Genomic DNA, 23,911 nt, shown 5'->3' on the forward strand with positions numbered 1-23,911 from the left:
CAGTGACACTCTTAATTGGGGTAGCTGTCCTTGGACACTATAGCTTAGAGGTGATAGTGATTATACAGACTGAGCTACAACTGGATTGTTGTGCTTGGGCACCTGCTCTCTACCGTGTTCTTCTTATTAACTCTAAGAAGAATTGGATGCCACATCTCATTCATCAAACGAGGAAGTATGATGTAACTTGGCTCTCCTGCAGCGCCTGTTGAAGTATACTAGAAAGAAAATTACAACTTCAGTAATGGCTGCAATACCTAGATATAGGCCAATGGCTTCCACCTGAGCCCTTGTGAATCTCGAATCCCCACCATGATCAACATCAGTTTTGTTTACAGATGGGTTCACCCTTAGATTTTACAAGGCTAAAAGTGGTGGATCCACTCCAACAACCAGGCTCTAGTTGGTAGCATAATGCTACAAGGCATGGCTCCATTCCAACAACCAGGCTTTAGTTAATAAAAGCATTGATGACAATCGAATAACTTTGTGTGTCATTCGGCTACAAGGAACATAGTGAGAAGCTTGCCATTGCTTTTGGTTATCAACATATGCCTAAATCATCTATCCAGATTACCAAGAACCTTCACGTTTGTGAGCGCTACCACAATACCACATAGCTCATTCCAATGATCACCAGGAAGGGAATTGTTGTGAGAGATGCAAATTGTTTCCATTGTTTCTCTAATGGACTGTGTTCTTGCATTGATTATTATAACGCTAATTGAAAATCATCTCATACAAAACTACGTGACTGCAAGCATAAGAAATTACTTGCCTTTTGTGACAAGCATGTGTTTGACAGAGGAAAATGGAAGTAATGTTGTCTTATGTTCTCTTGGTAAAGAAAAGTGAACTCCTAAAGCAAATCAACTATACCTCAATTCTGAGTATGTTTATGGTAATGATAATATGGCACAAAAGTCTAAAGTTGGTCCTATAGGTGTAAAGCACAAACTTCTTGGAAGATATGAATCGAAAGACGTGAAGAGGAAGAAATTGATCCTGTCCAAAGAAAACAGTTGTTGAGTACATGAACCAGTGTGTTGATACATTCTTAAGGAAGCACACTGGTCTAAGTCAGAATGAGGAGGAAAAAAAGTTGATATTAATGCTTTTGATGATGATTCTTTATTGGAGCTACAAAACCTTGTTTCCAATTGCCTCAAAGAGATAGGCGAAGGCACCAGAAATGCCATAGAATTTTAGAACCTTTGGGAGCCTTCACTATTGTCTACTACTACTGCGTTTAATTGTATTAGTCGAGATATTTAAAACTTTTGTTATGAATTTAGGATGAGCATGGTAAGGTCAATTTCTAAAGCTGTACTTTTATTGTAATTCTAGCTTATTGTGTGCTTTTTATCCCCATTGAGGCTTATAATTGGCAATTGGAAGTCCTCGGCCTTGGAACCCATTCTTTAGTTGTACAAAACTGCATGCTTATGTCATGAATATATTGAATGGCCTCTCCCCTTATAGTAACTTGTGAGTGAAACCAATCTTAGAACAACCTAAATAGGAATTCCATCATGAAAAAATCTAAAAAGGTATCAGCTAGGACTTCATACAATATGCTCCCTGATTACCCTTATGCATTGGAAGTTGCAGGGGATTCAAATGGAAGGAGGCAGAAGGTTCAATATGTAAAATCTGAAATCTTTAGAGCTTCCGCTAGGTTTGATTCTGAGACTGCCTCTGAGGATTCCTGTTCCCTCAAGAGAAAGTCTATAAATCTTAATTCTGCAGGCCAGAAAATGGATGCTCTTGGAGTTCCCACTTATGTTATTACAGTTTCACAGATGCGAAGGAGTGAAAAAATGGAGATGAGAAAGAAACTTAAGTTGGAACTGGACCAGGTGAGATCTGTTGCACACAGAATTGAAGAATTACAACTTACTTCATCTCGTAGTGTTCCAACTATTAGTGATGGAAATATTTCAAGGTTGGTGAATAGTTTCCTAAGTGGCATTCCTGGAAAAGCAGTCATTGGGCCAGGTGCAGTTCAGGTTTTAGTATTATGTCAAGAAGATAGTAGTTTTTATAGACAATCATCATTTGTGAGTGACGAAAGTAAGGGTGTCTTACATTCTCTTGGTAAAGAAAAGTGAACTCATAAAGCAAATCAACTCTACCTCAATTCTGAGTATGTTTCTGGTAATGATAATATGGCACAAAAGTCTAAAGTTGGTGCTATAGTTGTAAAGTGTGAACTTCTTGGAAGATTTGAATCGAAAGACATGAAGAGGAAGAAACGAATCTTATCCAAAGAAAAACAGTTGCTGAGTACATGAACCAGTGTGATGATAGTCTGAAGAAGACCATGACACATAAATTTTCCTAGGTATTCAATGAGCCTATTGATCCAGTTAAATTAAACATCCCTGACTATTTCTCGATTATCACTCAACCCATAGATTTGGGCACTATACAAAGTAAGTTGGATAAGAATCTCTATTCCACCCCAATGGAATTTGTTGAAGATGTAAGATTGAATTTTTCCAATGCAATGAAACATAATACTCCTGGTAATGATGTTCATTATATGGCAGTTAATATGAGTCAATTCTTTGAGGGAAAACAGAAAATTATTGAGTAGAAGTTGGTTGGAGAATATGTTTATAGAAAATTAACTCATGTTTTTCAGCTTATTCTAACCAAGAAGAAACAGTGTAGTAAAAAAATTACAGAAACAAGAAATAAACCAAAGGTGCAAACTCCAAATTCTATTCCTCTCTCAGATGTACCAAGTCAGCAAAAACTGAAGGTTGAAAAATGCAAGCACTAGATCTCATTTTATGAAAAGAGGAAGCTTAGTGAGGATCTTGAACAATTACGAGATGAGATGCTGGTACCCATAATTACATTCTTAAGGAAGTACACTAGTCTAAGTCAGACACACCAGAAATGCCCAGGCTCCAGTAGGGCTTCTTAATCTTGAGGTATGTTGTCCTAGAGTTATGATTGTCTTATATTTTAAATGTAGTTGATAATGGCCATATCGTCATTTGGTTCTTTTCAATATTCACTCATATTCTGTTTGTTTGTCCTTACGAGAGCCACTAACATTTTCTATAGTAGCTTATGAATGCTAGGGTTGGATCACAATTGGAGAGTCAACCCACAAAATTAGTCCAACATGGTTTACTCTTTATTCTAGGCAGAATTTCAAGTTTGTATTTATTCTTTTAGATGGAATTTATGCATTTCATTATTGTTGTTCATGTTAAGCATTTGTACATGTGTAGGTGGTGACCCTGGTGATGAATATGTCAATGTTGGTGGGGATGAGATGTCTGCAACGAACTTCCCTAGTGTTTATATTGAGAAAGATACAGAAGTAGTTAGCATCAAATGTAGTAGCTCAAGTAGCTCAAGGAGTGATTCTGGATCTTCCTCTAGTGGTATTGTCCCATATTATGAAAATGCTTGTTAGGGTTTGGTTTTGGTTTTGTTTATTTACCTTTTTTTATCTCTAGCTAATGCTAGAGGCATTTCGAGACTCATTCACCAACCATTGTGGTTCTTTGTTTGACATATATAAAATTAGTCATATATTATGGTATTCAAGATAGTGATGTTGTAAATTGTGTGAAAGTTATTTGTAATGTAATATTTATAGTTGATCCAATTTATCTTGTGATAATTCATTTGTGTTAGCTACTTTTTCATCTTCAAGATGTCAGAGAAATGACTTTAATATTGAATTGAAATAGAATTTTAGAACCTTTGGGAGCCTTCGCTATTGTCTACTACTACTGCATTTAATTGTATTAGTCGACATATTTAAAACTTTTGTTATGAATTTAGGATGAGCATGGTAGTGTCAATTTCTGAAGCTGTACTATTATTATAATTCTAGCTTATTGTGTGCTTTTTATCCCCATTCAGGTTGATTCTTGGCAATTGGAAGTGAGCCTTTTTTAAGTATGATTCTCAAGTCCTTGACCTTGGAACCCATTTTTTAGTCGTACAGAATTGTATTCTTATGTGATTAATACATTAAATTGTCTCTAAAAAGGTATCAGCTAGGACTTCATACAATATGCTCCCTGATTACCCTTATGCATTGGAGGTTATAGGGGATTCAGATGGAAATACACAGAAGGTTCAATATGTAAAATATGAAAGCTTTGGAGCTTCCTCCAAGTTTGATTCTGAGACTGCCTTGGAGGATTCCTGTTTCCTCAAGAGAAAGTCTATAAATCTTAATTCTGCAAGCTAGAAAATGGATTCTCTTGGAGTTCCCACTTATGTTATTGTAGTTTCACATATGTGAAGGAGTGAAAAAATGGAGTTGAGAAAGAAACTTAAGTTGGAACTGGACCAGGTGAGATCCGTTGCACACAGAATTGAAGAAATACAACTTACTTCATCTCGCAGTGTTCCAACTGTTAGTGATGGACATATTTCAAGGTTGGTGAATAGTTGCCTAGGTGGCAATCTTGGAAAAGCAGTCATTGGGTCGGGTGTAGTTCAGGCTTCAGTATTATGTTGAAAATATAGTGGTTTTTGCAGACAATCATCATTTGTGAGTGATGGAAGTAATGGTGTCTTACGTTCTCTTGGTAAACAAAAGTGAACTCCTAAACTGAATCAACTCTACCTCAATTCTGAGTATGTTTTTGGTAATGATAAGAAGGCACAAAAGACTAAATTTGGTGCTATAGGTGTAAAGCACAAACTTCTTAGAAGATTTGAATCAAAATATCTGAAGAGGATGGAATGGATCGTGTCCAAAGAAAAATAGTTGTTGAGTACATGAACTAGTGTGTTGATACTCTAAGGAAGCTCAGGACACATAAATTTGCCTGGGTATTCAATGAGCCTGTTGATCGAGTTAAATTAATCATCCCTAACTATTTTCAGATTATCACTCAACCCATGGATTTGGGCACTATACAAAGTAAGTTGGATAAGGATCTCTATTCCACCCCAATGGAATTTGGGGAAGATGTAAGATTAACTTTTTCCAATGCAATGAAATATAAACCTCCTGGTAATGATGTTCATTATATGGCAGTTAAGATGAGTCAATTCTTTGAGGGAAAATGGAAAATTATTGAGCAAAATTTGGTTGGGGAAGAAGTTTATAGACCATTAACTCAGGATCTTGAGCTTATTCCAATGAAGAAGCAATAGTGTAGTAACAAATTTACAAAAACAAGAAATAAACCAAAGGTGCAAACTCCAAATTCTGCTCTTCTCTTAGATGTACCGGTGAGCATAAACCGAAGGTTGAAAAATGCAAGCACCCAATGTCATTTAATGAAAAAGAGAATCTTAAATTGTAAATAATTTACAAATGATCTTGGACATTGTAAATATATCATTTGGAACATTATAGCACTATGTAGAGATTAAATCGATTGTACACGACACTTTAAGCTACTAGATCCTTTTCTACCGCCTTACGGCATTTTCTTTGCAACATCTGATGCAAATGCTAGTAATTACCCCTTATCTCTTTTGACTACAAGAAACATGTATCATGCTTTGTCTGAACGATATTGTATTTGCGATGATGATCTCAAACTTTTTTCGTTAAAGATTCTATTAGCAATAGGCGGGGACTATCATCAAAAGCTTCCCAATGCTTTGAAGTTATGTCAATGTTGGCTTCTATTACACATTAGTAAAACAATACAAGTTATGAAAACATTGGCTTCTATTGCACATTAGAAAGCAATACACTTCGAGTATTTACAATGATGATCTCACATGATAGCCATAAAATATTCCATTGGAAATGGGTCGAGACTATCATTGAAAGTAAGTTTTGCTATGTTGTGAAATTAGTTTTGCTATATTATGAAATTATAACAATGTTGGTTTATGTTTCTCTTTAGAGAAACCACCACAAAATGAATAACAAATATAAATGTTTTATGATCTACACCATTTTATTTATCAACATTAAAAATATATAAACAAACTTCAAATAAATTTAAAACAAATTTATTTATCAAATAAACAATTTTCAAATAAATAAATAATTATTTATCAACCTTCAAAATATATAAACACATTTAAAATAAATTTAAAAACAAATTTCAAACCCCTCTTGTTGTTTGATATGGTATAGTAATTTATTTAAGGTAAATGTCCTAGCTATCCCATTTTAAACATCAAAAACTAAATTTCAATTGAAAATGACCAATCTATAAGTCCAAAGTAAGTACTCTACCACCAAAGACCTCGGAGATGATAGAAAACCTTTTATAATAATGCATGTCAAGAGAAGGCAATGAATACGAGTATTCCTCAAGGGCGATTTCTTCCTTCTATTTAAAAAAGCCATGACTTGGTTGTATACCTTTTGGCATATTTTTTATATTGGCAGTCACATATGTAATTTATATGTATTGGGCACAGTGAAGGGTTATATGTATTGGTCACAGTGAAGGGTGATATGTATTGGTTAGAGCGAAGGGTTACAAGGAGGTTTTAGTCCGGTAGTTGTTTTGCAAGAGGGTTTTATATATAAACAATAATATTGTCGTTGATAGTATTAATTTTAGTTAAATAATTGGATTTTATAAATAAATAATATTGTTGTTGATAGTATTAATTTTAGTTAAATAAATGCGTTTTAATTTAAATTAAACTAATGTTGGATTAATGAAGGAAGGGTTTTAGATGATATGAGATCATATATAATGAAGTTGATTGATAATATTAAAAAATAGAAAATGTTGCCTTGGAAGATTTGTTGGTTTGATCGCTTTGAATTTTTAGTATAAATCTGTGTAATATGTGATTGTTATTATTTTTTTTTTATTACTATGAGTATGCTGGTTTTTGTTTCCTATTTGAATTTCTCCAATAAATCTATTTGTAATATATGATTGTAATTACTTTATTTTTTTATTATTATATGTATATATGTATTGAATTAATGTATAAGGTTAAATTTCACTTTTTATGGTACATTATTTATGATACCAAATATATCCCTATTATGGAATTAGGGTTTCAAAAAGTAAGCACTTTTAATAAAAATATTGGTATGTGTGGTAGTGACTTAATAAACTCACAATATTTTTGTAGTCATTTTTAAATAGAAAGATAATATTAAAATTATTGTAATTAATAAATGATTAATTATAGTTATTTACATTTAATTAAAAAATGTTAGTTTTAACTATATATTAAGATTAATGATAACTGACATAGCCATGTATAAGATTAATAGTAAGTGACATTGGAACATAGCTATATAAATAGTTAATATTATGACTAGATATCCAAGCACTTCAGGTATTTATGTGATTTTTGACATTTCCCCCTTTCCAATAACTCTTCTCTTTTAATACACCATGTGATTTTTGGTATTTTCTATTTCTTTTAATAGACCTCTTATCATGTTGATAGTTTTATTCCATTGATACAATCAACTCATATTATTTTAATTAGATTTCAAATTTATTAATTTTCTTCTTAATTATTTTTGAATCGATAAAACATTTTTAAATAAATTTTCAACATTTATTATAACAAAAACACTCAAAAAATATTCATTACAATTTATATTAGAAAAAAAAAACCATTTATCTGATTTTTAACAACTCATTAAATTGTCAATATCATTATTTAAGAAACATAATTTAAATAATTATAATAATGACCTAAATTAAAACCATAAACATTGGTGTATCTTTAAAAAAAAATTGTTTTTAGTTATAAACATCAAATGATGCGCATATTAATGGTCAATGTTTTGACGAGGTTTACAGAGTGACACTTGATTTAAGGAATTTACTGGAATTATATATTTAAAAAATATTAATATAATGAATATTTGTCCCATCTACTTTAAGTTATATAATTTAGAAAACAACATTATATGACTCGTCCAAAATAATACGTTACGATTCATTCTTTCCCTCCAAACCTAAAAATTTAGATAGCTTCCTAAGTAGGGTTAGAACATGTGCAGGAATGAGGTCTATTCCTTTTCCAATCGTGGAACACATTCCCCAATCTATTCCTTTTGCGGCTTACCAGCTCATCGTAATCACAAAGAAACAGTACATCATTTACACTATATGCTGGAAAGACCTATTTTCGTTGAAATTTGCTGAAGCAAAAACTTTAGAAATAATACGATAGGGTTTTAAGGTGTTTCAAAATCTGAGAATAATAAGATAAACCAGGCAAAATTGTGTATCCAACATATGAAATACCAAAACTTTACCCCCAGAAACGCATGCAAAACCAAATAACTTTTTATCTAAAGCTTCCCACTGTAAAAGTCAACCACAAAGATTCCACTTTTAACTGTCCCTCAAATCAGAACGGCAAGAACAGTCTTTTCCTTGCCAGTAATGCGTCTGTCTGTAACAGAGTTGAAAATTGTGATTTTTTGTTTGGTAATGATCCTCACTCCTCTGAGAATGGAAGATTTGTGGAGGAAAAGCTATTGGTGTAAACGTCCACCCAATCAATTAATTTTTTGGAACCCGGAAGTTGTTTGATGCCGATGCCCCTGCAGTGGTAATACTTGATGCTCTCTCCACCGAAAAGCCGCATGATTCCGGCCTGCTCGGAACAGCTTCTTTAGGGCCGGTGGTGCAGCTGGATCAGACTCCCGAGGATGATTCTTCACAGGCGCTCACTCAATATTGGCCAAAATTCGTAGCCAACCTTGGCGATCCCACTCAAATTCTAACCTGTAACTCGGCAGCAAATTCTTTGCTGGATTCCAGTAACCCTAGTTTGCCACCGACGCGGAGCCATCGAAAGAAGAAAGCAGTGGGAGGAGGTGGTGGTGATGATCATGAGGCCAGCAGGGTACGTGTTCGGAATATTCAGAAACTGGTGGAAAGGCAGAGGCGAAATAAGATGAAAGCGTTTTGTTCAACACTGATATCGCTACTCCCCGAGGAGTACCCTAAGGTTAGGTTTTCTATAAATAAAAGTATTAAAGGCAAAAGGAAAGGGGCAGTGGCTTTACTTGTATTTGCCATTTTTAAAGATGAAACATGTTAAGAAAAGTGTTTAAAGCAAAAGAAAAGAGGCAATGATTTTAATAAAAGTGTTTAAAGCAAAAGAAAAGAGGCAATGATTTTACTTGTTATTGTTATGTTTGTATATAAAATACGCATTATCGGAAGAACTGCTGGAAGCCATTAAACACATTTCTCATTTACAAGACAAGGTAATAGAGGTCGGAAAGAAAAGAGAGGAGCTAAAATTCATGGCCACTGTTAAACCATTTTCCACCAGCTCATGTGTTTATAAAAACCTGCAAGCTTCCCAGGCTCGAGCCCCCATTGAACCGGACAAACATCAGACAATTAGGGTTGGCAAATTTGGTCCAGGCATTCAAGTCACCGTAAACACTTTCAAAAATCAGATTGACTTGTCTATTCTGCTAATGGTTTTGGAAGAAGCCGGACTTGAATTCGTTGATGCTACTGTTTCTGCTATAAATGATAGGGACTTTTATAGCGTTCAGTCGAAGGTAATACATTATTGTATGAAAACCTTGACGCTGCTATGTTTATCTGAATTTTTTTTTCCAGGTTAGTTTAACGTTTCTACTTCTTAACCTTGCAGCTCTCAGACTTTCGCCAATTTGATAGCGCTGTCGTACACGGGAGAATTGATCATTTGATGAATGGAAATCTTCCATAAAATTCGATAATAAAGTAATCTATATCCAGGTTAGTTTAACGTTTCTACTTCTTAACCTTGCAGCTCTCAGACTTTCGCCAATTTGATAGCGCTGTCGTACACGGGAGAATTGATCATTTGATGAATGGAAATCTTCCATAAAATTCGATAATAAAGTAATCTATAGTTTACTCTTCTTCTGACTGCATATTGTTGGAATATTAATTTCCACTGCCTTGCAGCTGCAAAACCGCCAGTACACCCTCGCCGCGCCGCTTTTGCTGAAAGATGTTTTTTTCTCAAACCGCAAGGATAATGTACACCATTTGACGCGTGTGCACAGCAGTTTTTGAAAGCAGGAGCGTAAACTTCAGCAGAAAAGGCAGCGCGATATGGTTTGTCAACCGTCCGATGAGATCAACGGGATCAACGGTTCTGTATAGGCCTGCAGCAAATGAACTTGACGTGAAGTGAAAGTTTTGATTTTGACCGCTAGTTTTGTCAGTGAAACATTAATGAATTTAATGTTATTGGTAAAAATTGGTAAAATAGTAAACAATAGGTTTTATTGCGGATATGGAGAATGTACCGCAACATCCAGAAATTTCAGGAATTAAACTTATTTGTCTGCCGCTCCATACCTTGTTTTAATTTCTAGCCTTGTCATAAAATTTTATGTAGTTTTCTGTTGTGTTGTTTATATGTAATGCGCAGCGAGTTCATATGAATGAAACTTTTATGCACAGCAGTGCAGAGATTGAAATGTAATGCAAAGAGAAACTCGCTGCAATGAATCTAAGGAGAATTCTTCCAATAGGTTGAATGTAATACACACAGCAGTGTAGATGTAATGTAAAGAATACGCAGCAGCGTAGAATTGCAAATGTAAGGGAAGCACGTGAAGTTTGTTTTTGTTGTTGAATGTGAAAGGAATGCGGAGCAGCACGAGGGTAATTTTGTTTTGTTTAGAGAACATGAAATGTAATGCATAGTAGCGCGAGAGTAATGTAAGAAGTTGTTTTATGCACAACAGTGCAGTGATAGAGAGGTGATGTGACACGCAACAGTGCACATGTATTGAAAGTTTTACACACAGCACTGTAATGTTTTTCAGGAGAAGACAGAGTCTGTAATGCCGCCATTGTAAAGAGCAGCGCGAATGGAGAGATTTTTACACACAGCAGTGCTTTTATTTTCAACAGAGACAACGTGTTAATTTTTAGCAGAAACAGAGTATTTTGTAATGCACAGCAGTGCAGACACAACAGTGTCAATTTGCAAGCATAGACAGAGTGAAATCTTTGGAAGTGCCTCTGAAGCACGCATGTTGTAAACCCTCTGTTAAGAGGAAGTTTTTTTTTTTGTAACAGCAGTCTTGTTAATTAATACAAGCTTTTTTTTGTGTGTTGCTGAAACACCGTTGCTGAAACTCAGTTGGCGAAACTGCGTTGCTGAAACTCAGTTGGCGAAACTGCGTTGCTGAAACACCATATTCCGCAAACAATTTTTATTTCCGCTGTGTTAAAATAGAGCATTGTTCTGTTCAGTTTTTGATCCTGTGGCAAAACAGAGTATTACTCTCTGTTCAGTTATTTTGTTTGGAATTACCAAAAATTCTCAACATGGTATTAGAGCTTGTCCAGGCTCTTTGAAGGTGTTAAAGAAGCTGAAGGAAGGATTTCTTGTTGCAGCAGCTTCTCCAGCAGAGTGAAGACTCAGTCAAAAATCCAAGGTATTTCTCAAGTCAGTTTTTGGTGTTACTACTGAAGACAGTTATTTTACATACACAGTCAAGTATTTTTTGAAGAGTACAAGAATGGATGGAGCCCGGTTCCTTCATTCAAAGCTTAACAGCTTGAAGGTCGACATTTAGAACACAAATGACGAGGTTAAGGAAGAAAGTCTCCAATCCTCCTAAGGATGTGTCTCCCTCTATTACTAAAATAGAAGACAATCAATTTGATGAGTCTCCAAGGCTCAATGAGAACTTTAATATATGGGAAGCAAGAATGAGGACTTTCTTACAGTCTCAAGGGATTGAAATTTGTGAATCTGTGATTGATGATAGCAGGATGCATAGAGAATTCAAGGAGTACAACACAAAAGCAGCAAAGACAATCTTGAATGGGCTACCTGATTCTGTAAAGAAGAATCTAGAAAAATATTCATCAACAAAGGATATATGGGACAAACTTCATGACCTTCACTCAAAAGGAGATCCTGAATCCATCATAGAAGCTCAAAATGAGAATGATGACATCAAGGCTGAAGCAGACCTAGAAGATGAAAAGAATGAAAAGGACTTTTTAGAAGAACTCCTCGCTCAACTTATGACTACCATGGAAGAGATTAACAATTTGAAAAAGGAAAATGAGGCACTTAAGAAGATAGCTCCAGTTGGCAACCAAGATCAAACAAGGAAGAAAGTTGACCTCATCAAGCTTCAAGTACAAGAAAGGGATGAAGAGCTTGGCAAACTTAAGAAGGAATTTCATCAAAGCAAAAGGAAGTATCATGAAGAAGTCATATCCATGACAAATCAATTGAATAAAGCAAAGAAGCAGGAAAATACCTTGTCAAGTCAACTTGAACAAAGGCACAAGAGCGTGAACAAACTTGAAGAAGAGATTGGTCAGTACAAGGTAGAGATTTCCTCCCTTAAGTCTCAATTACAAGAAGCCAGGCGACGGGCACAAAGAGCTGAAAAGAGAATGGAGAGCAGTCAAGCAAAGAATGAAGAAATCTTCAAAATGAAGTCAAATATCATCTCCCTTAAAATAGTAGTAGCTGAAGCTACTTGTAGCAAGGAAGAAACTGAGGAACAACTTGCAAAGAAGAATAATGAGTGTGAAAGATTTGAAGAAGAGATTGTCCTCCTCAGAAAAAAGGTTGAAGGGATGAGCAAAATCTTGAAGAGCTCTCAAGCCTTGGATGACATGCTCAGCTATCACAGATGTCCATCTAATAATTCAGGACTCGGGTATGCAGGTGAACCCTCAAACAAGAATGAAAATTCTTTAAGAAAAAGAGATGTGAAGACACCAAAAAGAAATTGTGATGCTCCTAGTTCCAGCAAAGGTAAGGAGAAAAATCAAGCCTACAATAGAAGAAATCCTATTCCAAGAAGAAATCTTGCTCCAAGTAGAAAACCAGCTCCAAAAAGAAATGTAGATGATGTTAAAGAGGCAAGAGGCAATGGTTATCATTAAAGGATCTCAAGGCAGAAAGGCTTTAGAAGTACATCAAGGAAACCTCCATCTCCTAGGTACCACAGTTCATTTTTTGGTTATTGTTATTCTTGTTCAAACTTTGGTCATATGGCAAAAGAATGTAAAGCAACTCATAGAGATAGATGTTATAGTCTCCTACAACCTCCAAGAAACAATTTTACAGGAAGAAATCATGAAATCTTATTCATGAAAAAGGTGGAATGCTTCAAGTGTCATAACATTGGTCATATGGCATGTGATTGTAACTTAATATGGGCTCTTACACAAGCTAGAACCATGCAAAAGAAGAAAGTTACACAAGTATAGAGACGGAAGGAAATACAGTCTGAAAGTCTCTTGAGCTCCCCAGCCAATCTAAGTTTTTTTTTAGAAGACTCTGCCAAAAGGAGACGGCGCATAAGTTAGGGGGAGCCTGTAATTCTTGATCATTATCGCTGAAGCTATTAGTGAACGGGTCCTTATGAAATCCTTGCTGAACTATATTAACAATAATTCTTTGAATTTTTGAGAAAATGTCTTGGTATGATTGATAACCCAGTAGTTGAAATTAAAGGGGAGTGTTGGAATATTAATTTCAACTGTCGTGCAGCTGCAAAACCGCCAGTACACCCTCCCCGCACTTCTTTTGCTGAAAGATGGTTTTTTCTCAAATGGCAGAGATAATGTACACCATTTGACGCGTGTCCACAGCAGTTTTTGAAAACAACTTTTTTTACCCTGGAGCATAAACTTCAGCAGAAAAGGCTGTGCGATATGGTTTGTCAATCGTCCGATGAGATCAACGGTTGTGTATAGGCCTGCAGCAAATGAACTTGACATGAAGTGAAAGTTTTGATTTTAACCGCCGGTTTTGTCAGTGAAACATTAATGAATTTAATGTGATTGGTAAACGCTGGTCAAATAGTAAACACCAGGTTTTATGCGGACATGGAGAATGTACCGCAACATCCAGAAATTTCAGGAATTAAACTTATTTGTCTGCCGCTCCATACCTTGTTTTAATTTCTAGTCTTGTCATAAAATTTTATGTAGTTTTCTGTTGTGTTGTTTATATGTAATGCGCAGCAGTGTGAGCTCATATGAATGAAAATTTTATGCACAACAGTGCAGAGATTGAAATGTAATGCAAAGAGAAACTCGCCGCAACGAATGTAAGGAGAATTCTTCCAACAGGTTGAATGTAATACACACAGCAGTGTGGATGTAATTCAAAGAATACATAGCAGCTTAGAATTGCAAATGTAAGGGAAGCACGCAGCAGCGCGAAGTTTGTTTTTCTTGTTGAATGTGAAAGGAATGTGCAGCAGTGCGAGGGTAATTTTGTTTTGTTGAGAGAACATGAAATGTAATGCGCAGTAGTGCGAGAGTAATGTAAGAAGTTGTTTTATGCATAGCAGTGCAGTGATAGAGAGGTGATGTGAGACGCAGCATCGCACATGTATTGAAAGTTTTACACACAACAATGTAATGTTTTTTAGGAGAAGACAGAGTTTGTAATGCACAACAGTGCAGAGATATTACAGCCTGAGCACCATTGTGAAGAGTAGCGTGAATGGAGAGATTTTTATACACAGCAGTGTTTTTATTTTCAGCAGAGACAGCGTGTTAATTTTTAGTAGAACTAGAGTATTCTGTAATGCACAGCAGCGCAGACACAACAGTGTCAATTTGCAAGCATAGACAGAGTGAAATCTTTGGAAGTGCCTCTCAAGCAGGCATGTTGTAAACCCTCTGTTAAGAGGAAGTTTTTTTTTTTGTAACAATAGTCTTGTTAATTAATACAATTTTTTTTTGTGTGTTGCTGAAACACCGTATTCAGAAAATAGTTTCTCAGCGTCAAAACAGAGTGTTGCTGAAACACTAGTTTCAGTGTTGCTGAAACACTGAGTGACGAAATTGCGTTGCTGAAACATTGTATTCTGCAAACGATTTTTATTTCCACTGTGTTAAAACAGAGCATTGTTCTGTTCAGTTTTTGATCCTGTGGAAAAACAGAGTATTACTCTCTGTTTAGTTATTTTGTTTGGAATTACCAGAAATTCCCAACACATATTTCTGTTGAAATGGATATTCACTTCTCGAAAAAGGCTGTCCGAGACTACTCTAAAGTTAAGCCTATTGTAACAGACTTAAAGCAAACTTGTCTAAATAAATATAAGCACTTTTGGCTCTCGGTGGGAGCAAATTTTTTTTTTTTTATTTGGTCTATTGCGTTCTTAGTAATTCTCTTTTCAATTTTTTCTGTTATCGTTCTAGTCTTCTATAAATAAATATAAGTATATAAGCACTATTTCCACTCTGTAGGAGCAGAAATTATATACTCTGCCTTATGAAATGCCTAACCATGAAATTTCTGGGCATTTCTTCGTTCCCATGCTTAAATAAATGAGAATAAGTATGTTTTATAAGTTTTGATACGAAGAGTACCCAAAGTTTCTTAAATAAGCGAGAATAAGGCATGCTTTGCAATTTTAGTATTTTGAATCCTATTTGGTTAGGACGAGTATGACAGGAAACTTTTGTGTGAGAACTTTGTTGGCCTACTGATTTATGGAGAACTTTCATTTCAAAAAATAAAATCATGTAAACTATTAATATGTTTGGATGTTATTTTCATATTTACTAAGAAAATTGTGTGAAGTGTTAGCAGGTTTATTTTATTTTATTATATTTTTTCAAATTGTGAAAAAGTTTACATTCTTTAGTTATTAAAAATACTTCCGTGTAATTGTTCTAAGTTTTTTTTGTTTTGTTTTTGTTCATAAAATTTTAGTTAAGAATTTTTTTCCTACTTTTTAAAATGTTAATTTTCTTTTAGCATATTGAAAGAGCATTTTACAACAGAAATTGTGCAGAGTATATACCTTAAATTTATGATTCAACAAATATTTAGAAATTTTTAAGCAATATAAACTTATTTTTTTTAAATTTTTAAAATTAAACTTTATTACATATCCAAAAAAATTTATAACCGACTACTAAGAAAAATATGACCATATCGAAAAAAAAATTAACTGTTTTAAGAAAAAATAGAAAACAAACGGCCTATAATTTCAAAATGCAAAATACATACATTGAAGTACAAGGTGTAGGGTCTTCAATGCCATGAGAGAAAAACAAATAAACCAATAATTAATAATCTAAAAATAGAATAAGAGTCAATAGACTAAGAAGAGGGATGTGAGTTTTCTTTATCTTAGTCATATAAGTAAAAATATTAAAAAGAAAAGTGGTAGTAACTTTAATTGTATTTTCCATTTAATAAAAGTGCTTAAAGGAGAAGAAAAGGGTCAATGATTTCAATTGTGATTGTTATTTTTGTAGACAAAATACACATTAATGGACTAACTGTTGGAAGCGACTAAATACCTTTCTCATTTACAAGATAAGTAAATAGAGCTCGAAAAGAAAACATATGAAACTAAAGCCACTGCTAAACCATTTTCCAACCGCTCATGTGTCTATGCAAACCTGCAAGCTTCGCAGGCTCTACCCTCCATTGTACCGAAGAATCATCAGACAATCAAGGTTGGAAAATTTGGTCCAGGCATTAAGTCACCGTAAACACTTTCAAGAATCAGATTGACTTCTCTAGCCTCCTACTGGTCTTAGAAGAAACCGAGTTGAAGTTGTGTGCGCTATGGTTTTATGATAGGGTCTTTTATAGCATTTAGTTGAAGGTAATGTGTTATTGTATGAATCCCTAGACGTCAGATGTTTATCTTGATTTTTTCTCAAAGTAGTTTAACGTTTCTATTTCCTAACCTTGCAGCTTTCAGATTTTCGTGATTTCTCAAAGTAGTTTAACGTTTTTATCTCTTAGTTTTCGGATTTTTGTGATATAAAAATGGAGAGAGATCAGAGAAATTGTGCACACAACAAATCAAACTTGATATTTTTATTAATCACAAAGGTTACATATATAAAACATAAATTACTGATTTTGACACATCTACATCAAGAGTATGACTCATACGTTGGAAACAACACTTTCTAGATTGAATCCTAGTAACTCCTAATAACAACTACACGTGACATGGAATCATTACTTCTAACAACATCCTTTAATGCTTACAAGGAAAACATTACAAACACATAATACAACAATAATATTAATTTTTGTTTGACTTGCCTTCATCAATGCTCACATTCACATCTCACAAACACCTCTCTTTCACCATCGCATATTCGAGCTATTAATTGACCATTTAAAACATAACCGTTGTAGACAATCTTTGAGAATTGACGCCTCTCGAAGCATGACAGGTTAGTGTCCATACTGAACCATCCTATGGAGAGATCTTTCACTGTATTCCCTAGTTATCTAGGAATCTGAGTACCATCCTATGGAGAGACCTCCATCTGTTGAACACATGGTCTTTCGTTGTATTCCCTAGTTATCTAGAAAGGTAGAGTACTGAATGTATTAAGAAGTCAATTATACAAGATGACCTCGCAAACACATAATCAAATTAACCTGTAAACTTATACACCACTAGCTTATATTCTTATGTTACCATATCCATCAAAAACCGCCAATTTAAAAATATGTTAATCTATTCTATAATTAGTTATTCATTTGATTTTTCACACTACACTGGTGCAATAACATACTATAACTTCAACTTATACGACAAATTTACAACATAAAATCAATACCATATCACAAAATCAACACTATATATCACCATTAATATTTATAAATTCAATGGCCTCCCAAGATTTTCACCGCCACTTTTCAAACTGACAACAGTTATGACAACCAAACCAAACTTAAAAAAAATATTATGCTCTTGAACCCACCCAAGCCAATCTTAAAAACACTATTCTACTCTTGAACCCACTTTTCAACCTGACAAGAGTTATGACAATCAAACTGAAGAGGTTTTCCGTTACACCAAAACCCGTAGGTGTTGGTAAATGTTCCAAACCAGTAACTAGGATCCCTAGGGTGGAAATTACAGATTCCATAGAGGTGTGGTGATTATTTCAATACCCCCCCTCAAACGCAACTCGGGGGAATCGAACCTGGGTCTAGGCTCTGATACCATGAAGAGGTTTTCCATTACAACAAAACCCGTAGGTGTTGGTAAACTTTTCAAACCAGTAACTAGGATCCCCAGGGTGGAAATTATGGATTCCATAGAGGTGTAGTGATTCTTCCAACATGCCCCTCAAACGAAACTCGAGGGAATCGAACCTAGGTCCACGCTCTGATATCATGAAGAGGTTTTCCGTTACACCAAAACCTGCAGGTTGTTGGTAAACTTTCCAAACTAGTAACTAGGATCCCCACAGTGGAAATTACGGATTCCATAGAGGTGTGGTGATTCTTCCAACACTGCCCTCAAATGAAACTCGGGGGAATCGAACCTGGGTCCAAGATCTGATACCATTAAGAGGTTTTCCGTTACACCAAAACCTGCAGGTGTTGGTAAACTTTCCAAACCAATAACTAGGATGCCAGGGTGGAAATTCTGGATTCGAAGAGGTGCAGTGATTCTTCCAACACCACCCCTCAAACGCAACTAGGGAGAATCGAACCTGGGTCCAGGCTCTGATACCATGAAGGGGTTTTCCATTACACCAAAACCTACAGATTGTTGGTAAACGTTCCAAACCAGTAACTAGGATCCCTAGGGTGGAAATTACGGATTCCATAGAGGTGTGGTGATTCTTCCAACACCCCCCCTCAAATGCAACTCGAGGGAATCGAACCTAGGTCCAAGCTCTGATACCATTAAGAGGTTTTTCATTACACCAAAACCTACAGGTGTTGGTAAACTTCTCAAACCAGTAACAAGGATCCCCAGGGTGGAAATTACGGATTCCATAAAGGTGCGGTGATTCTTCCAACATGCGCCTCAAACGCAACTCGAGGGAATCGAACCTAGGTCTAGGCTCTGATACCATGAAGATGTTTTCTATTACACCAATACCCGAAGGTGTTGGTAACCATTCCAAGCCAGTAACTAGGACCCCCAAGGTGGAAATTATGGATTCCATAGAGGTGTGGTGATTCTTCCAACACCCCCCCTCAAATTCAACTCAGGGGAATCGAACCTGGGTCCAGGCTCTGATACCATGAACAGGTTTCCCGTTACACCAAAAATTGCAGGTGTTGGTAAACATTCCAAACTAGTAACTAGGATCCCTAAGGTGGAAATTACGGATTCCATAGAGGTGCGGTGATTCTTCCAACACAAACCAATCTTAAAAGCACTATTCTACCCTTGAACCCTGACAACCAAACCAATCTTAAAAACATCATTCTGCTCTTGAATCCACTTTTCAACACTATTCTACCCTTGAACCCTGACAACCAAAGCAATCTTAAAACACCATTCTACTCTTGAACCCACTTTTCAACCTGACAAGAGTTATGACAACCAAACCAATCTTAAAAACACTATTTTGTTATTGAATCAAATGCATAGTACAATGGAATCAGCGAAGAAAACCTGTAGAAATAGTTGGCCCCGAGAAGTGTTTCTAGTGCAGCAGAAGTGTCATAGATCTTCAAATAGTTATTTTTCTAGTTTTCCATCGCTCATTCCAAACTCGGCCCTAAAGATAACATCAACTGTCAGTTTGTCCACATATTTGGTGATCTCATTTCACAAGGGCCCCATTCATCTACCAATTCTTTGGTAAATTTACACATGATCTCAACAGAGGCCTTGAGATTCTCCATATTAAAGGCAGCCACATCGATTTGATGCTGGTAAGACCATCATTAACAACAAACACGCCTTTCTCGAGCACAACTGACAAAAAATGAAGAAATGAACAGTCATATCCGGCAATGACTTTATGACTCATGACCTTTTATTACTAATACAATTTCATATTTAGAATAAAATGGAGCGCCTATTCGCTAATTTCTACAGAGCGTGGCTAAATTTGGTTGTTTCCTATTGAAGATAATGGAGAATATCCTAGAATAGGTAGAGTTGGTTCACGTTACCTCAGGATAGGAATTAGTTTCAATTTCTTAGGATGTTGTTCTAACTTCCCTAAAACCATGTTTTCTATTTAACGTGTAATGTGCATGAACAATATAGAGCATTCTGCAGAGCGAGACTCTCCTGGTTCGGACTCTCTTTTGTAGAGCTGACCAGTGGGTTTCATTTCTTTTAATAAAACAATTACCATGTTATGAAACCAACTCACAAAAAGATTGAAAAGATAGTTGAACACCTTAGAATTCATCCTCTTCGAGGGGCCAACCTCCTTTACATTACACAAATGAACAATTCTTGGATGATACAAATGAAAAAACCTCCTTTCTATATATAGGAGTCTAAGCAATCACAATATAACCAAGCCGACCTAACAATAATAATATAAAGGCACAAAAATAACAATAGAGGGATTCTATGGGGCACAGTAATAACAATCTGGGGACAATAGGGGAAAAATAATATTAATAAGGAATAGAAATACAATAGTAATGGGGGCATCACTAGTATTATAGGGACCTAACATGCCCCTCTCCTTCATAAAAGTGTTTTCCTCAATGCTTGAGTAGTTCTGGATGCTTCTATATAAAATTCTCATCCTCCCATGTGGAATCTTTAGCAGATAAGTTCTTCCACTTGATGAGATACTCTGAAATGGATCAATTTCGTAGTTGTCAAGTTCTTGTTTCTATGACTGCTTTCGGTTCCAATATAATTTTTCCTTCCTCGTCAAGTTCTGGCAATATTGTTTGAACTAGGAACTTGTCGCCTATAACCTTCTTTAAACATGAAACATGGAAAACTGGGTGCACTTGAGAAGCTATAGGAATCTCCAATTTGTATGCCATAGTACCAATCTTTTGCAACACCTTGTATGGACCATAATACTTTGGTGACAATTTATTATCCTTCATAGCTTGCTTGAGGGACATTTGTTTATATGGTTGTAGCCATAAGAATACCTAGTCACCTACATCAAAACTTCTTTCGCTGCGATGTTGTTTTCCTGTTGTTTCATTCTATTCTGCGCCAACACGAGGTTATCCTTTAAGAGTTGGAGAACTTGTTGTTGATGCTCGATGTGATGTTCCACTGCTTGAACCTTAGAATTTTCTCTTAAATGTGATGTGATTATGGTGGCTGATATCCATAAAGTGCCATAAATGGGGTCATTTTTGTTGTAGTATGGAAGGAAGTGTTATACCTGTTAGCACCTAAATTTTCCTTAGGCTGAAAGAAGGAAAAATTTAGGGTAACCACAAACCACGCTCAGTCTGGTAGCTAGCCCTACCAAAACAGGAGAGGGCTCTCTCCGGGTCACACTCAGGAAAATAAACAATAGGGTCTGAGATGACTCAAAAATGAATACTGATTTTAGGCTAGGTAAACAAATATGATGGAGGTATTTTGAAGAATGACTGAGTTTTCTAGGATGTGTGGGGCCAAGGAATAGCATGAGCAGAGAATTTAACTCAAAGACGCAGGTTATTTCGTGAGGCAAGACAGGCGGAAAGTCTAGCAGTTAGATTTGAAAAATTATGAGGCGGAGAGATTGTTTGAGAGTGTGAAAAGGGCATAAATACATGAATCCTTTTCAACAGAAGAAAACATAGAACGTGAAAACTATCCCAAGGCAGAGCAGTACACTAAATTCTACCTTTTTACTTAGAAAGCTTTCACTGGAAATGAATATGAATGAAAATATGAAACATAATGAAATACATACGAAACATAAAGAAGATACATTTGCTAAACTCACGCCACAGGAATCTCATGAACCAGAACTGCAATCTTTCATTAATTCTCTGTCAAAATGTATAGTGAGTGACTGGGTTTATCTCCCACCGTTTCCCAGAAATTCCAACCCTTTACAAAATGACTCTCAATACAATAAATAAGCTTTTCCATGGGAAGGTTGATCAACCCAGGCAACGAAGAGCCAACCATCAATAGTTACATTTAATTTTCTATGAAGACCACTTAGAAAAAAGCAAATATGAGCATAGATTCTGTGGGTGGCTGTTCGCCGTCATTTGGCCACTTAGATAGAAGCCAAAAATGCTTTTTAAACTTTTCCTTTGATGCCACGAAAAAATTATTGCAAATGAGTGGGCCCACTTGGAGAAAATTACGAATCGAAATTTCGCGAAGCGGCCACGATTTTGGCCTTTGGGTGTCTATGCGCCGCGCCAAAAACTCTATGCATCGCGCTACTTTGGAGCTGGTTTTTAGGCCCTTTCCGAAGTCCAAATTGAGCCCAAGTGTGCTTATTGGAAAGCCCTGCCTGTCTACTCTCCAACCGAAGTGGAATTTCTAAATTTGGTGCCCATTTTCCCCTCCAAAACTGCAATCTCCCAAGACTGCTTCCTGTGTGTCAAAATAGGGGCAGAGAGGTCATTGCTTGGGTGTTTTTGACCTCCTGAGGACTCAAAATTGGCCCAAACTTCTGGGAAATGCCCCAAAAGTCATGATTTTCGATAAAAAATATGAAAATGCAAACCTTTTGTCATTTGGAGCTCCCTATTGTAAGCGCGCCAGGTGGCGTGGCGCATAGGGAGAAAAACCCTGTTTTTTGCTCAAAAATTTCCAAAAATGCCAAAAATGCCCCAACTTTCTTGAAATTTGGGCTGGAGCTTCCTTATCAAGTGTTATGCTGGGCCAAAGAGGCATCGACCAAAATATAAAGTCGATCGAGCTCCCTTTGCCTCCTTTGCTTCTTGATTGCCTTCCTCAATTTCGCCTTCAGATTCCTGATTCGGGCCTTGCACACTTTGTTTCGCACCATGTAGTGGAAAGCCATGTGTCTCAGCAATGCATGGTCCTTTTCAGCCTTGTCCAACAGCTTCTCCAAGTTCATGTTAACTCTCTCAAGATTGGCCTCCCAATCCTCATTAATCTCTTGCTCCAATGACGCGAGGTCAACTCTTCTCCTTTGTGCAGCTTGGCGATGCTCACAAATGTTTCGTAGCTCCATGATCGCTTGCTGATCCTCCAGCTATTTGTTCCTTTGCTCCAGATATTTCATGTTCCATTTGGCTCTTTCCAAATCAAGGGACAAGGCTTGAATCTCTGCTTACATATCCTGGATGATCTCTTTAAGCTGTGCACTTGTTGGTTCTGTATCTGTATCATCATCATGAAGGAGAACGAATTCGGTCTCTCATTCACCTGATGGCTCACCTGAAGGCCCCTCATCTCGCATTGGCTCCTTGCCTTGGTCCTGTTCCTATGATGCTGATGGAGGAAGCGAGGCCCCTTCCATCCCAAGTGGAGATAACACTCGCTTTGCCGCTCCAAACAAACGTATGGTGCCCTTCTGATATGTGATGAAAACCGGCACACTAGCAGTCTCATGGCGCTCATACCGATGAGAAGGTTCACCCTCATGCTTAACCTCTATTACTCTTTGTGAAGCTCTGAAGAAATCAAGGGAGATGAAATCATCCCAAGTGATGCCCTGCAATCCAACCTGATGAACCACCAAAATCTTGATAAGAGCAAAATGATAGACACTGTTAAGTTGCTGCTGAGGTGTTTTGTGTTGTATAAAGGTGGTCATCCTCTCTATGTTCTGGAAAATGAAATACGGAATTTTCATCATCCGTACCCTGGTGAAATGCATGAGCAACCTGATGTGGTAAGCATAAAGATGAGAGAACCGTCCCTCACAGCTGAAATATTTCATGATCAATCTCATCAGTGGAGCATATTCATAGTTCAGATACCGGAATGGGAACACTCTCTTGAGATGCCTTAAGAAACTGGTTTTGATGTATGGCTCATAATGCTGCCAGTCAATCTTCTTTTTCTTGTGCCATGGTTCACCGATGTTCGGTATACCGGTTGCCAATGAGACGGATTCTGGTGTAAGTGTGAAGGTGACACCAGCCAAGATAACTTGATCCCCATGCAAGTGAAACACAAAAGGACGAGCCAACTCATGATGAAATTGTACACTTCACCTTTTGACAAAACTCATAGCATGACTGATGCTGAAAACATGACATAGCAAGAGGACAGGCCTGCAATTCTGTAAGGGTGGTCGGTTCCTCTCTCACATGTCTACCACTTTTATGAGGCCTCTGGGGTACCTGTTCTTCC

The 23,911-nt window shown here is 36.4% G+C and overlaps 1 protein-coding gene across 1 annotated transcript; it reads left to right on the plus strand.

Moving 5' to 3' along the window:
- Positions 1-8,829: 8,829 nt before the first annotated feature.
- LOC149160012 (transcription factor bHLH36-like) lies at positions 8,830-9,639 on the plus strand. Its single transcript, XM_089434855.1, has 3 exons — positions 8,830-8,920; positions 9,117-9,466; positions 9,562-9,639. The coding sequence occupies exons 1-3, from the start codon at positions 8,845-8,847 to the stop codon at positions 9,637-9,639; spliced, it is 504 nt and encodes a 167-aa protein (XP_089290981.1). The 5' UTR covers positions 8,830-8,844.
- Positions 9,640-23,911: the final 14,272 nt, after the last annotated feature.

This window comes from Pinus tabuliformis, chromosome 5_2 (assembly GCF_031772625.1).
Source record: "Pinus tabuliformis cultivar Carrire ecotype Pingquan chromosome 5_2, CPIR1, whole genome shotgun sequence".
NCBI lineage: Eukaryota > Viridiplantae > Streptophyta > Pinopsida > Pinales > Pinaceae > Pinus > Pinus tabuliformis.